General features: G+C 50.0%; 1 protein-coding gene across 1 annotated transcript; it reads right to left on the bottom strand.

Annotated features, from left to right (window-relative positions):
* Positions 1 to 2,015: 2,015 nt before the first annotated feature.
* On the bottom strand, positions 2,016 to 3,387 carry LOC119328927. Its single transcript, XM_037601919.1, has 2 exons — positions 3,272 to 3,387; positions 2,016 to 2,796 (listed from the first exon to the last, which is right to left on the bottom strand). Exons 1-2 carry the CDS (start codon positions 3,314 to 3,316, stop codon positions 2,239 to 2,241), a joined length of 603 nt encoding a protein of 200 aa, XP_037457816.1. The 5' UTR covers positions 3,317 to 3,387; the 3' UTR covers positions 2,016 to 2,238.
* Between the last annotated feature and the right edge of the window lie 11,477 nt (positions 3,388 to 14,864).

Raw genomic sequence — 14,864 nt, 5'->3', positions numbered from 1 at the left:
TAGACACGCCGGTCTAACAGGTACATGATGATTTGCAAGAACAACATTACAAGGCAAAGTTTCATGTAGTGTTTGCACGAGAAAGATTTAGCATACAATGAATTTAAGTTTAAAAGGTTTGGCATTTGTGCATTAAACTATTAATAAATCAAATACATGTACACGGAACAAAAGGAGCAAGTCGCTCTTATCATTAAACCACACTTACACATCAATATCTCAACGTCGGCATCCTTCTCGGCTACACGTTCTACTACCCCTAGGCCGGACTGCCCATTGTACGTCATCGGGGTGCTTCTTAGCGATGCAAGCGAACGCGGTTGTCTGCGAAGAAAAACGAAGCAGCTGTTAATCACTGCTAATTTAATAGTAACCGTGCTAATGCAAATTGATGAATGTGGACGCTCGCAGGCTTCATGGACGCGTCCATCTGCATGCCTAGTGCTTCTAGAGTGCGAAGAAGCAACGTCCGTAAAAAACAGGTTACATGTTGGTTTTGCCACCGGCATTCACCTTTTTCTGAGATTGCCGCACATAATTGAGAGACTAGTAACAGTTAGGGCATCTCTAACGTCGATCCACAAACCGCCCGCAACCATCCGGATTGTGGTCCATATGTGTTGTACCATCCAATACGGTTTATATCGGTCCGCAGAGCAATCCAGACGTATTTTCTGCTGTAAACCAGAGACAAATGTGGGGGGCTTTGCGGACGCCCGGACAACACTCAAGCCCGCTTCCGACCACACTGGCCCACCCAAATCCCCTCTTCCCTCGCCCGCGCATGTTCCCGCCCTATGCCAGTTGTCCGCATTCATACTGTTGTAGAGCGTGCCGCTCCACATTGAAGACGGCTCAAGACGGGCATGACCTCTCGCTGCCTTCGCGGTGCACCGGCCGAGGGCGCCGTCCCTTCCACGTCCGGTTGAACATGCCTCCTCGCCGCATTCATACGCCTCCATTAAACCCGTGTGGAAACTGAGAAACCTACTTCGCTCACACGTCCGCTCAGGGGCGGGCGGCATTAAACACAACATCAGGCAAGCTTCTTCCTCCCATCCGCTATTTAAAGGAGGCTAGACGCCGGGCAAGAATTGCACCACTCCGCCGCTCCCATCTCCATCTTTCGCCATTTTCTCTACCGTTTCGATGGCATCCGACGAGCAGGAATAGCAGTTTCTACGGCATAAAAGCCGGCTAGGTAGCCCCCCGAGCCTGCTGGATACGAGCGAGGCAGCTCGCTGCTCTACCTCCAAGTCCGACAGAGCAAGTTGCCACTCAAAGCCGGTGAAAGGTTCAGCAACTTGCTGCTCCAAGCCAACTCGCGGAGGAACGACGAGTTGCTCCAGGACAGCACGACCACGCCATACACCGTTAACTTCGCCCTGCCGGCAGAGAAAGAAGCCGGCTGCGCGGAGATCAATGAGTCGGTGGTCAGTGCGTCCGCGTCCGCCGTCAACATCGAGGAAAAGTAGAACACGGGAGGCTACCACCACTTTTGTCCAAGGAAGGCCACCGCCCGGCGCGTTGCCGGCTTGTATAGTTGGTGATTTGTCCGGTTCTTTATCTCATACCATCATGGGCCCCCGTCTAGACTCCACGGAAGCAGAGGAGCCACCCCTTCCTCTCCATCTGAAGAACCCTCTTTGTCACTCCCATGAGCAGCGCAGCCGGACATATGGAAGATGCGGGGGGAGAATATACCTCTAGGGCTCCCGGCAATCCGATGAGCGGGCTGCCGGACATGGAGAAGACAAAGGGATCCGCCGTGGCCGGTCGACCACTAGTGTAGTGTATCCGTGTCGTGGGAGTGGAACTCCGCCCCGTACCCGCACATAGTTTTACTTTTTTTACTTAAAATATATCCAGAATGTAGACGATTTCGACCGGATTATATGGAATACGCTGTGTTTGAATGAATTTCATCTGATTTGTTGAAAAGTGTTTGAAATATATGCGTACAGTGTTGGATGGCGGTCTTCCACATCCGTGTCCGTTGACTGGTCCCTCTTTGGGCGGACGCGGAAGGAAATTTACGGATTGCCGGAGATGCCCTTAAGATTAAGATCATGTCAAGTTCATAAACCTAAACACACCGAAAATCCTAAGCCTATGAACATGGGTTGCAGACGTGGGCTAATTGGGACACATCCCACTAAACACACTCCTACATACCATGACACTTAAAACTAAGAAAAAAAAAGGTAAGCAAAAATATCTATGCTAGCTTCCAACGGGCTACTGTCTCTGCATCCTGAGCTCCTTGTGGAAATTGCCGATGAACCTCTCCGTGTTGGCGAAAAGCTCCTGCCGACTCATCGTCACGTCGCCGTCCAACAGGTCGACCTGAAAATCATCCTGCTCCTCTTGCCGTCCCTTTTCCTCTCCGCCGGCCTGGCTGCCGTTCAGCGCGCTGAGGAAGAAGATGCTCGCCGTCGACGGGCACTTCTTCAGCACCTTCAGCACCACCTCCTTGGTCTTTGTCTTCAGCTCGATTATATTACTCGCTACATAAGCAGGAACCACCACACGATCATCATCCGCAACCGTCGTCCGGTCGTCGGGACGGACTGATCCAGCCCTCTGGAACGGCGAGGCGGCCACGCCTACAGGCGGGACAGCGTGATCGGTACTCGAGGACTCGTCGGCGATGGAAGCTGTGCTGCCGACGAAGGCCTGGATTCCGAGCGCGAGAACGATGCCGTTGAAGAGGAGGTAGCCGTAGGCGACCCTGAGGAAGGCGGGCAGCAGCAGCGCGAGAAGGAGGAGGGCGAGGAGGGAGCCCAGCTTGGCCACCTGGGAGCGAAAATATAAAATAGCACAGCTGCATCCGGGCCCTCTCTATCTAGCCATCCATTCTGCGCATCGCGATTCGTGCAAACACATTTTTCTTTTTGGTTTCTCTCACATAGAACATATTTTGAAGTTCAAACCTTTGCAGCGTAGCAAAGTTTTCTATCTAGAATCTAGGATAAATCTTTCAGAATTTTTTGTCAAACATAAATATACAAAAAATGATTTTTTAAATGTAAAAAATCGTTTTTGTATATTTATGTTTGACAAAAAATTCTGAAAGATTTATCCTAGATTCTAGATGGAAAGCTTTGCCACGCTGCAAAGGTTTGAACTTCAAGACATCTTTTATGTGAGAGAAACAAAAAAGAGAAATTTTCATACGAAAAGTTAGTTGTGTTGCACAGATCTTAAAGCAATATTGAACAACCAGGATACCAGGGCCGGGGTGCAGCTGTTCTAAAAATCCACGTCCCACCTGGGAGAGCAGTGCTTGCGCTGGGAGCGTGAGCTTGACCGCCATTAATCGACGAGCTTTGCTGACTTCTTGCCGATATAACTAGCGAGTGGTTCAGGTCTATGGTCTGGACTCGGTCTCTATCGGTCTAGCCCGCCGGCCCAGTATATATAGACAAAATTCAGATATTTTCTTGCGGTAATTAATTTAAAAAATTCAGATATTTTCTTTCTGGCTAAGAAAAAGAAACATACCTGTCACCGCACTGACGTAGAGAAATTTGTAGTGGGTATACCTGCCGGTTGCTCCACTAGTAGGAGACCAAATTAATTAGCGGGAGAAAACAAAGCGTTGGCGAAACATCAAAGCTATGCTGATCTAAACAGATCACTGCGTGCCCTTACCATTTTTCCTCAATGAAAAAAAATACGTAACTGCGTGTCTGTGCTGTGCACCAGCAATAAGGCCATAAGGGATTCCATGCCTACCCAAATTCGTGCATATTCTACACTACACGCACGTACAGAGCCGGCCCTAGGCCTAGGCAAAGAGTGCGACTTCCTAGGGGCCAGCCAGGGGAGGGGCCCATATCTTATATTCTTATGTTCTGTGTATATACTACAGAGCCAGCCGTTGATACTTTTTCTCTAAAAAAACACATGGACGCTTCGTTTTTTCTTCTTTCTTCCTCTACTTTCACCCCCACATGGATTACCACAAGTCTCAAAGAAGGCAGGGACCCAACGATGCTAATTTAATGATTTTTCTAGGTGTATCACCACCTTAATCTTTCTCTTTGTTATCAAATGGATTTGTTCGGTTGCACACTTGCACTAGGGCCTCAGAATTGCTAGGGCCGGCCACGTACATGTAGAATAGCGCGTTAGACGGCATGTGCTATGTACAGTCGCCATCACACACACAAGAGCTAGCGTGGCGGTCAAAGTCATGACACGCAGGCTGCGGACAGGCCATATCGGCATGTCGACCAAGATTTGTGGCAGTAGAATGTACCAGAGGTTGCTTTCAACAACTTGCTTCTATTGAGAAACGATCTTGCCGGGTTTTTTCTTAAACACAGACGCAGACGCGCTCTGCTAGTTGAACCCGAGTGACATTGATAGGAAAGGTACGTGCCTGCAAAATAGAATTTGTGCCCCTTGATGTGGAAAGCTCAGATGTGTACATGCATGTATATTTGTTCTCGGTCTCGGTCACGCTCTGCTTCTTCGACGGGACGGAGCCGTGGACCTTAACCTTCAAGGCCGTACTCTGGTTTTCTCTCGGTGATCGCGAGTTTATGACGTTCTGGCGTCACCGATGGATGGATGGCAAGGGGGTGGAACAATTGGCCGTCCATCTTCTGCAGTTTGTCCGAAATAGGGGCATTAGGGGCCCGATTTCTGTCCAGGCGGTTGCCGGGTACCTCGTAGTTTGGGCACCCTGCGAATGGTGAGACCGGAGGATGACTCTTTCTCTTGACGGCTTGCTTCGCATGGAAAATACTCTGCAAGATCGGCATATCTGGCTCTGTTTTTGGAGCTGAAGTTGCACCGTGCGTGGTGAAAATTTTCGCTTGACTGGCTGTCCGTGGAATGGACCGTGGATCGCCTCGCTCGACGGATTACAACATCCTGACGGCCGTAAGTTGTGCGATCAACTACCTGAGGACAATGACCATATGCTGATGGGATGTCCTTCCTAGAGGGAGGTGCGGTTCTCGCTGCTGATGCCTCTCCGGCTACACTGATTCACGCCGATGACCCAAGTCCGGCTCCATGAATGGTGGCCATGGGTGACCACGGCGGTGCCAGGCAAGCAGCGGAAAATGGTAAACTCAGTGATCACGGCTTGCCTCCAGTTCATCTGGCTCGAAATAAACAGAAGGGTCTTCGACCAACAATCCACTTTGCCAGCCGAGGTCGAGCTCAGCTCTCTTTATGGAATATATTGTATGTGGTGGCGGAATAGGCGACGATATAGTGAACTTCCCCATTCCTCCTATCCCTATATGAGTTCGAGCACATACACAAACAATTCATCAAGGTATTTGATAACATCACTGGTGGTACGCAGGATCAAGAACACCATTGAACCGTAAGTGTTGAACTCCCTCGTATGCAAGGCGATAATTATGAAAGGTATGGATGTGTGTGGAATGGGTGGGAATAAGGAAAGGGGCTCCTTTTATGGACATGAGGTGCACATGGATCTTAAAAGGCAGGGGCAAATATATGTGTTAGAGGGTACCAAAACAATGATGGGGATGAAGAGAGGTGTGTCATAGCCCGAGGCCACGACTTCGTCGAACAGAAGGTGGAGGATATAAATACATCTTGTGGAGAGCTGCGACCTTGGGATACTTGCTGCTTGTAGAGAGCAGACACCAAAAAGCAGAGGATTCGGAGTAGAACGGGAGCAGGGCAGGGGAACAAGACAGGTTCAGTCCTTTCTGTTTGATGTCTCGCTTGGCTAAAACTGCTTTCATTTGTAGCTAGCGGAGCAAAGTCACCGGCTCTGTCCCACAGCCATCGGCCCATGTCCATCACGCCCAATACACTCCCATCGACGGGTATGACAAGGTGTGGTAAACTAAAAGTCTGAAATGTAAAAGAAAAACAAATTTGCTCGTCCTAGATAAGGATACTTATCTGAGATATGTAGATGGTTCACCTATGAACATTTGGGTGCTTCACAACTCGTGGAGGGTGCAAGAGGGGAGGTTGTCACGTACTCATGTGAAGTTAACTCCGGGGGTCACCCTCCTTTTCGAAAAAACAAAAAAAAATGCCTAACTATCTCTACATGTCGGATGGCATGTACAATAGACATGGACAAATGTAAATTTGACATAGCACAACCAACTTGAACGTGAGCTAGGGTGGCAAATCGAGCCCCTAATTAAGGAGGGCTACCGACCCTACAGACGTTAGCCCCTAATTAAAGGAGACCTCTTTGAGTTGTGTTGTGTTTTTAGTTATGAAAAATAGACAGATAAGTAGAGCCTTTGGATATATTAGTTGCGGCTAATTTGTGTTGTGCTGATTTATCTATTTGGTGGTTGTCAGGGATCATTCCTTGATGCTGAGGCTGGTAGTAATGATGCTTTCCTTCTTCAAGAAAAGGTTAAGCTTAATGATTTAATTCTCTCTTATTAAGTGCATAATGGTTGAACACAATTATTTATTTTCAGCAAGAAAATAAAAGGTGGTACATTTGTCTGAAAAGCTCTACCAGATTTTGTTAGTATTCATTTCCCTGATGATAGTCAATGACCAAACTTTTATCCAGCGTGATTGCACTGGTGTGGTGGTCTCTTGTAGATACATTTCACGCTCATAGATACATGATCCTTTGTGACTCCTGGATGTTGTGAAATTCACTGTGCCTCCTACGCATCAAGAATGCAAGGAAAGTATGCATTCAGATACATGAACATTTGGTCTACTATTTTTGATCGATGGATCATAAAAATAGGCAATCTATGAAGATTTTGATTGGGGGTTGCTCCCTATTGATGGACCTTCGTTGGGCACACTTGACGGATGGGCATTTGGCATTGAACATAGGCTAGAACATGTGGATGGATGAAGCCGCATGGTCTCTCGACTACGATATGAGCCATACCTGGAGTACTAATCGAGAAGTTGAAATCTAAAAAAGGAAATAAAAAATAAGAATAGAGATCATTGTATGGAGAGATTCAGATCCACCGTGCAAGACCAGACTGATGGAATGACTATCGGAGTATGGAGTTTTCCAACAATTTTTAATAGAGAGGTTTGTAACAAGTTTTGCTTGGATGCGCTAGGAGATCATGATGAAAGTTGTGACGATCACCGAAAGTGTGCTACAACAAGCATTTGGCACTAGAAAATACATACACCATACATATGATGTGATTTGATTGCCTGCAATACAGGTTCAGACGTTAGTCGTCTTAATTAGATTTTCATCCCTTGTGATTTAATTTTCATTTGTGAGTACTTCAAATTCACTGAACATAATTAGTATTTTGTTTTATAAACATTATAGGATTCCATTACATGTTTAAGAGATATTTTCTCTACTTGCTTAATGATATTTGTAAAGATCATTTGCTACAAAAAATGAAGCAAACCGATCCAGAGATCAAGTCGCTATCTTCAGCAAAAACGTGCAAAGCTGCACGGTCCGCTTAGTGATTCCTACTTCGAGTCGGCATCTTCAGCAAAAAGGCGCAAAGCTTCACGGCCCGCTCAGTGATTCCTACTTCATGAACCAGAACCGTTTCTTTCGTGGAGTCTTTACCTAAATAATGGGATCTTGCTAACTTCCTCGAGCCTACTGTTCTGATGGAAATAAATGATGTTTCATTGTACCTCGAGCCGCAAGTACTTATAGCCCGCTTACATGGAAATTTTTCCCATGGTGGCATCCACCGCCATCCAGTTCACATTGGCATGCATCAGGCGTCGACGAAGCCGTCGACATGGTCATGGATCTGGAATTAGCAGAACTTCAGCAAGAAGTACGTCCGCCAGGTGGAGAAGGGGGGCTTGTAAAGATTGAGGGTGATTGGCACGTGATCCTGAGTGTGCACATGCCAGAGGTTGGCGGCGGTGGCCGGCTCAAGGACGACGAAGGGATTGAAATCCCCGGAGTGGGAGGAACTAAGCGCGCGAGGCCATGGCGAGTGAGAGGTGCGGAAGCGTGGCTGTGGATCAGTAATGAATATCTGATACCATGAAAGAAATCGAGGGAGAAGAGTCTATGTGGCAACTTGATATATTCAATTTCAGGAAATTTATGCAAGTTACAACAGCTCATGGATCGGCTTAACATAATCCTAACTATCAGCAGATGAGGTGTGGGAGATGGGTTAGCTGATCCAGGAGAATATGATTTGTATGTGCGCTAGCTTCTCGGCTACCGTGGCGGGTGAAATGGCTGTCATGGCAGGGTATTTGGGCTGCCACGACAGCGGTATACAAAGCTTGTTCCAGCATCCTACGCAGCCCGAGTTGGTTGGCTATTGGTACAAAGCTCTCTGATAGCATCTGACAATATTCTTGTTGACCACAAATTGAGTTTCCTACTACCTCCCACTCCCATGTATTCTTGTGGTCTCAGTATGTCAACTTTGCATCAACTTCCATGGATATCTTCCCCATGCTTGCACAACTAACAACGTAGAGCACTTTTCTTATTCTTATGAAATTTGTAGCACCACTAGTGCCGGTTATTTATCAATTCAGTGGTGAGGGCGAGGGTGCATAACTGCAACACAAATGCCTTCAACAACTGAATATTGGTGAAAATCAATGCTAGTTAACTATCCGGCAGATGATGGTTGATGGATGAATTTAAAGAAGCACAATCTCTTCTTCTTTTACTTATAGGTGAAGGACGCATAACTATATTAACTAACTCTCCTTATTTTTAAGCATTTGAAGTTTCAGTCTTTTTTTACGTGCCCAGTTGAGTTTCGGTATATATTTTTTGTTAAGTTTCAATCATCTTTGTGATTTAAGTTACTTTTGTTAAGTTCTAGTCACCCTTTTATTGTTACTTTACTAGTTTTACATTTCTTGCAAATACATTTTATTTTTGTGGAATTGCAAGATGCACGGCCACTGCATCGTAAGAACAGAAGGAGCAGACCATGAAATCTTGGGTAAAAAAGAAAAGAACATCACAACGGTCGCAGCAAAAAAGGAATCGAAGACCATAGCTGTGTAGCAGCAATAATCATCACGAAAACGGACGCATTCTCATCTGGCCACATTAAAGACCAGGCAAAGAAACCATATCAGAAAAGATCAGGTGTACTGTACAATACAGGAATACATCATTCTAAAATTTTCCTCGAGGACCTGCAAGATACCCGTGACTCTTACGCTGGCCCCTGGCTCCTCGGCGGTGACTTCAACCTGTTTCCTCATCCAGTAACAAGAGTAACAGGAGGATAAACAGGCGCACTTCCAACCGTTTCCGTCGCTTCATTGCTGATATGGAGCTGCGCAACGTCTACATGCACGGCCGCCTCTACACCTGGTTTAATGAGAGGGACTCGCCCACGCTTGTGCGTAACGACCGCTTTCTTTGCACCTCCGAGTGGGATCACACACAGCCTCATGCTATTCTCCGCTGCCTTGCCACGACGGTGTTCGACCACTGCCCGCTTTTCCTCGACTGCACTCCGCGCTCTGCTGGCCCGAGACGCTTCCACTTTGAGCGGTTTTGGATCAAACTTGAAGGCTTTCAGGACACGGTGGCGGCTGCTTGGGGCTCCGTCCACGACCCGGACCCTTTCCGGCGCATTTACCTCTGCCTCAAGATCACGGCTCGCCGTCTCCACAGTTGGGGCGCGCGCACTCATGGCCACGTCTCCCTGCAACTTATGATTGCGCGGGAGCTTATTGCCGGCCTCCGCGCTGCCCAGGACATTCGGGCTCTTTCCCCCTCTAAGGTCTGGCTTCGACGCAGCCTCAAGCGTGCCTACCTTGGACTTGCTTCGCTCGAGAGATCCATCGCTCGTGAGTGGGCGCGGTTTGGCTGGCTTAAAGAGGGCGAGACTAACACCGCCTTCTTCAAAATCCACACGGCCCACAGGCACCAGAAGAACCGCATCCTCTCCCTTCAGCATGAGGGCGCTACGGTCACTGAGCAAGATATGGACAAGGCGGCATACCACCACTTCTCCTCGCTCCTTGGCACTCCAAGACCCCGTGATTTCTCCCTTGACCTGCAACAGATCGACGACCGCTCCTTTGATCTCGAGGAGCTTGAGCTGCCTTTCTCCGAGGAAGAAATCTGGACTGCGGTCAAGGCGCTCCCCCGTGGAAAAGCCCCGGGCCCCGATGGATTCACGGCCGAATTCCTTGTGGCGTGCTGGGATACAGTCAAAGCCGACGTCTGCGAGGTGTTCGACAAGTTCTACACCATGAACGGGCGCAGCCTCCAGCGCCTCAATGAAGCCCTTATCACGCTGATCCCGAAGAAGCCGGACGCCTCCTCTCTCTCGGACTACCGCCCATCAGCCTAATCCACCTGATCGCGAAGCTCATCGCCAAAGTCCTCTCGCTTCGCCTTGCTCCTCGCCTGGGCCAGCTCGTCTCCTCCAACCAAAGTGCATTCATCGCAGGGCGGTGCGTGCATGGCAATTTTATGCTGGTCCAGCAGACCGCCCGCCAGCTTCATAACCTCCGCGTGCCTCGTGTCCTTCTCGAGCTCGACATTGCACGTGCATTTGATACGGTATCTTGGGCTTTCCTCCTTGATGTGCTCCGCCACCTGGGCTTCGGTCGGCGGTGGATCGAGTGGATTGCCATCTTGCTCTCCACGTCCAGCACGCGCGTCCTCATCAATGGATCCCCCGGCCCTCCCATCGCCCACGCTTGCGGGCTGCGGCAAGGCGATCCAGTGTCCCCGATGCTGTTTACAATTGCCATTGATGCTCTCAACTCCCTCCTTCTCCATGCCCACCGCAGCGGCCTCCTTTAGCGACTCACCACTCAGCACGCCTCTTCGAGCATCTCTCTCTATGCCAACGACGTGATCATATTTTGCCACCCCTCAACCCGTGATCTCCGGGTCATTCGGGAGCTGCTTCGTGTCTTTGGCGAGGCTTCCGGGCTCTGCACGAACTTTGCCAAGTGTTCGGCAACCCCGATCCGCTGCGACGACCCCACGCGAGCTTCCATCGCGTGCGAGCTAGCTTGCACTGTCATGGACTTCCCTATCACCTACTTGGGTATTCCCCTCTCGCTCCGAAAGCCGTCCGCCTCGTCGTTCCGGCCGATTGTTGAGAAGCTGGCCAAGAAACTTTCCTCCTGGCGTGCGATGCTCCTGTCCCGCGGCGAGCGTCTCGCCCTCGTCCGCCACGTGCTGTGCGCGATCCCCTCCCACATAATGGTTGTCATCGTTCTCTGCCCGACGATTCTCAAGCAAGTGAACTGAACGATCTGCGAATTCCTCTGGCATGGCAATAACGAGACCCGCGTTGGCCACGGGCCAGTCAGCTGGCAGCGCGTCTGCCGCCCCCTCCATCTGGGCGGCCTCGGCATTTCGGACCTCCATCGGCAAGGGATCTCCCTCCGCGTGCGCTGGCTGTGGCTGCAGCGCACCGACCCGGCCAGACCGTGGGCACACCTGCACTTGCCCTCTGATGCTGACTCCTCCTCCATCTTCCGCGCATCCACTACTTGGGTTCTCGGGATGGAAGGTCTTGCCGTTTCTGGACTGATGCATGGATTGATGGCATGGCCATTGCGGACATCGCCCCTGCCCTCCTCCCCTTGGTCCCCCGTCGGCGACACAAGCGCACCGTGGCAGATGGGCTCCAGGACCGCTGCTGGATCGCAGACCTACGTGGCGCGCTCACGCCCACTGCGCTGGTGGAGTACGTCCAACTCTGGACTAGATTCCGTCACCTTCACCTTTCTGCCTCCCAGACCGCCTTGTCTGGCGCTGGACTGCGGATGGGAAGTACTCCGCCAGATCATGCTATCGAGCCCGCTTTGCCGGCTCCACATCCGCCCCATTTTGGCGCCTCGCCTGGAAGTGTTGGGCCCCCTACGAGTTAAGATGTTCACCTGGCTGGCTGACCTTGACCGCTGCTGGACTGCCGATAGACTGGCTCGCCACGGTCTCCCCCACAACCACAGATGTGCTCTTTGCGACCAGGACGCTGAGACCATGCAACATATTATCATCGCCTGCCCCTTCTCCAGGCAGATTTGGCATGATGTCCTATCTTGGGTGCGCGCCACCGTCCCCCCTCCGTCCGGTCCCGAAGAGTTCCTCCCTTGGTGCTCCTCGATGATCATGAGCTCCCCCACAGGGCACCGCAAGGGGCTTGCCACCCTCGCAAGCCTGACGGCTTGGTCTATCTAGAAGCAGCGCAACCACCTCCCGGCTTCTTGAGCTTATCCAGAACGACGCACGTTCCTGGGATAGGGCTGGAGCTCACGGTTTAAATGCGCTGTTGGCATAGGTCCTTAGCCATGCATCCGGGCTGAGCGGCCCGTCATCACTGCTCCCCTGCTCCCTGTCTTGCCTGCGCACTAGACACTGATCACCCCCCCCCTTGTATTCTCTCTTTTTCTTCCAATCAATGAAAAGATACGCTCTCAAGCGTATTCACGAAAAAAAAGTTTTTCAAAAGACCACATCATTCTGAAGTGCTGGTGAAGCAAAGGCGGGGAGAAACAGAGAGAGGGATGCAGAGCCACAGAGAGAGAGAGGAAGAAACTAGGGGCATAGTACTAGAGCACTCAAAGGGAGGATCACGAAATTCTCTCTCTAGGGATGAGGAACCACGAAGGAACCTGATGAGGCACAAACTAGCGAGATGCTAATTCGCGCGCGTAGATGGCCCGATCTTTCACGGCGATGTTTGATGAGCAGTCCGTCTCCCTGTTCCTCCTTGCAACCTCCAAGAATAATTTTCGCCCGTGTACAAAAATACACGAACAAAAATAATGATCCCCTCGGATCAACACGTAGGCGTCGATATTGATGATCAACCCTCCGTCGCTAGAAAATTTCCACGATGGGAAAATCTCAGATGATATACAAGATATAGCCGCCCAAAACCTGGACGTTTTACTGTGTTATTCCTGTCTCGCAAATAAACTCCCAAAAACTCAAATCTCTACCTGGCCGAAGCCATGCCTTTTAACATCAAACAGACCTCGCCTAAACCAAGTCTCACGTGATTCCCAAGTAAACTAGGGATAAGGAAATATTTAAAATGGAAAGAATCCTAACAAGCCAAACAACGTGAACCTACCTATAATATTATAATCTTTACCTACTAATAAACCACGGATCCCTTCTGGTCGTACGTCATCGGTGTTTTACGAAAGAGCCCCTATATTACTTTGAAATAAACCCGCAGTCCTGTTTAAGTGGATCTGATAAAACCGTTTTGACAAAAAACACCCTGCCGCATTTGCCCGTGTCCGCCGCCGCCGACCGCAACCAGCGCCTCCACGCGCGGGCGGCTCGCGCCCGTGCCTCCCTGCCGCCCCGCGCCGCCGCCCACCGAAGCTCCGCTACCGGACCAACGCGCCGCCATGCCCTCCTCTCCTTCTTCCTTCCCCTCCCTTTTGTTCTATTTCTCACATCCCCCTCTCTCTCTCCTTCGCAGGAAGCGGAAGCCATGGCCCTGGACCTCCATGCCAGATCGCCGCCCCGCGCCGGCCGGCCATCAGAGCGCCGCCGCCGGACCAACGCGCCGCCCTGCCCTCCTCTCCTTCTTCCCTCCCTTCATCTGGTTCTATTTCTCACATCCCTCTCTCTCCCCCCCTTCACAGGAAGCGGAAGCCATGGTCGTTGGATCTCCATGTCGGACCGCCACCCCACGCCGGCCGGCTACCGGAGCGCCGCCTCCGGACCAACGCGGGTTGCCGCGCTGGACCGCAAGCGGATGCACTGGTTGTGCTCGACGGAGATGGGCCCTGTGTGCGTGCCCCCGCAGCCTGGACGAAACTCCAGCGAGGCCATGAGCTCCCGATTCCCAACCCGGGCGTAGGAGCGTACGGGAGCGCCGTCGTGGATCCTGCGCGTCCTAGGTCCGCCGAGGCCACGGGCTCCCAAGCCGGGCATAGGTGCGTACTGGAGCAACGCCCGCCTGGGCGAGGTCCTCCTGCTTCTGGAGGAGGCGAACAAGCCGAGCCAAGCCATGAGGCGCCCGTGGCCAACACAATGTATCTTTCAATTGAACTATCTGATGTTTTTTCTACGTATCTGTGTCATTGACCATTGTCTAGAGTGTGATTTCACATGTTTGTTTTCAGCCAATCATCTATGAAGTGCGACCTTTCATACTTGAATTCTACAATATCCACTGATGAATTTCATGCTTTTAGTGAACCTCAACAAATTCATGGAAAACGTATTTAATTTTGCTCATCTGATTCGCTTTGCTGCATTATTAGTATGCCTGCTAGACTCCAAATTCAAACCTATAGCCTATAATAAACCCCAGTTTTTTTAATCAAGTTTAAACATTTCAGTTCCGTTTTTGGGTTGGAATTTATCAGTGGCCATGTAAGACAGGAAATTGCTCACCACGTGTTCCTTAATGTATATTGTGCCAATAGCTATTAAACCTTCGATATGCTGGAGGGTGATGAGGTGACATGGAGCTAAACATAGATTGAAGATTCTGTCATGAGTTCCTCAGAGAAGATAGAACAAATGAGTATGGAGATCCAGCTGTTGAAGACACCGAGGGACAAGAACATTCAGGAGTTGTTCGCCTAATGGGTTGGTGAGAACAAGAATACAGTTAACGTCATCACAGAGCCCTGCACATCTCGCATGCGAGGCGGTATGTCCCTTTTTCTTTAGCACAACTCATATGTCTCTTCCTACCGGGGAGCGTTCGTAATACTTTGCCTGATTCTATTATGGATTACCCATTTTGTTTACAAGTTGACGTACTTATTAATTTGGTGTCGTATTAACTACACCGGAGTCTGTTCTTGTGCAAAGGAAATTAGATTGGGATTGGCCGCACATCTTAAATGCATCTAGAAAATTAACCACAGATAGATTTCACTCTTATCGCCCTTCTATTCAATACATTTTGATTGCTGAAATTTGAAACAATGACCAGGTTCTG

The sequence above is a fragment of the Triticum dicoccoides genome, chromosome 7A, assembly GCF_002162155.2.
Source record: "Triticum dicoccoides isolate Atlit2015 ecotype Zavitan chromosome 7A, WEW_v2.0, whole genome shotgun sequence".
Classification (NCBI taxonomy): Eukaryota; Viridiplantae; Streptophyta; class Magnoliopsida; order Poales; family Poaceae; genus Triticum; species Triticum dicoccoides.
Note: the sequence above shows the minus strand (reverse complement) of the source record. Positions and strands in the feature narration are given on the sequence as shown.

Bases quoted from the DNA above. Each gene is read 5' to 3' on its own strand.
- LOC119328927 (XM_037601919.1), bottom strand. From the start codon at position 3,316: ATGGCGGTCAAGCTCACGCTCCCAGCGCAAGCACTGCTCTCCCAG. The intron at 2,797-3,271 runs GTGGGACGTGGA...TTTCGCTCCCAG, and splicing joins CGCAAGCACTGCTCTCCCAG to GTGGCCAAGCTGGGCTCCCT.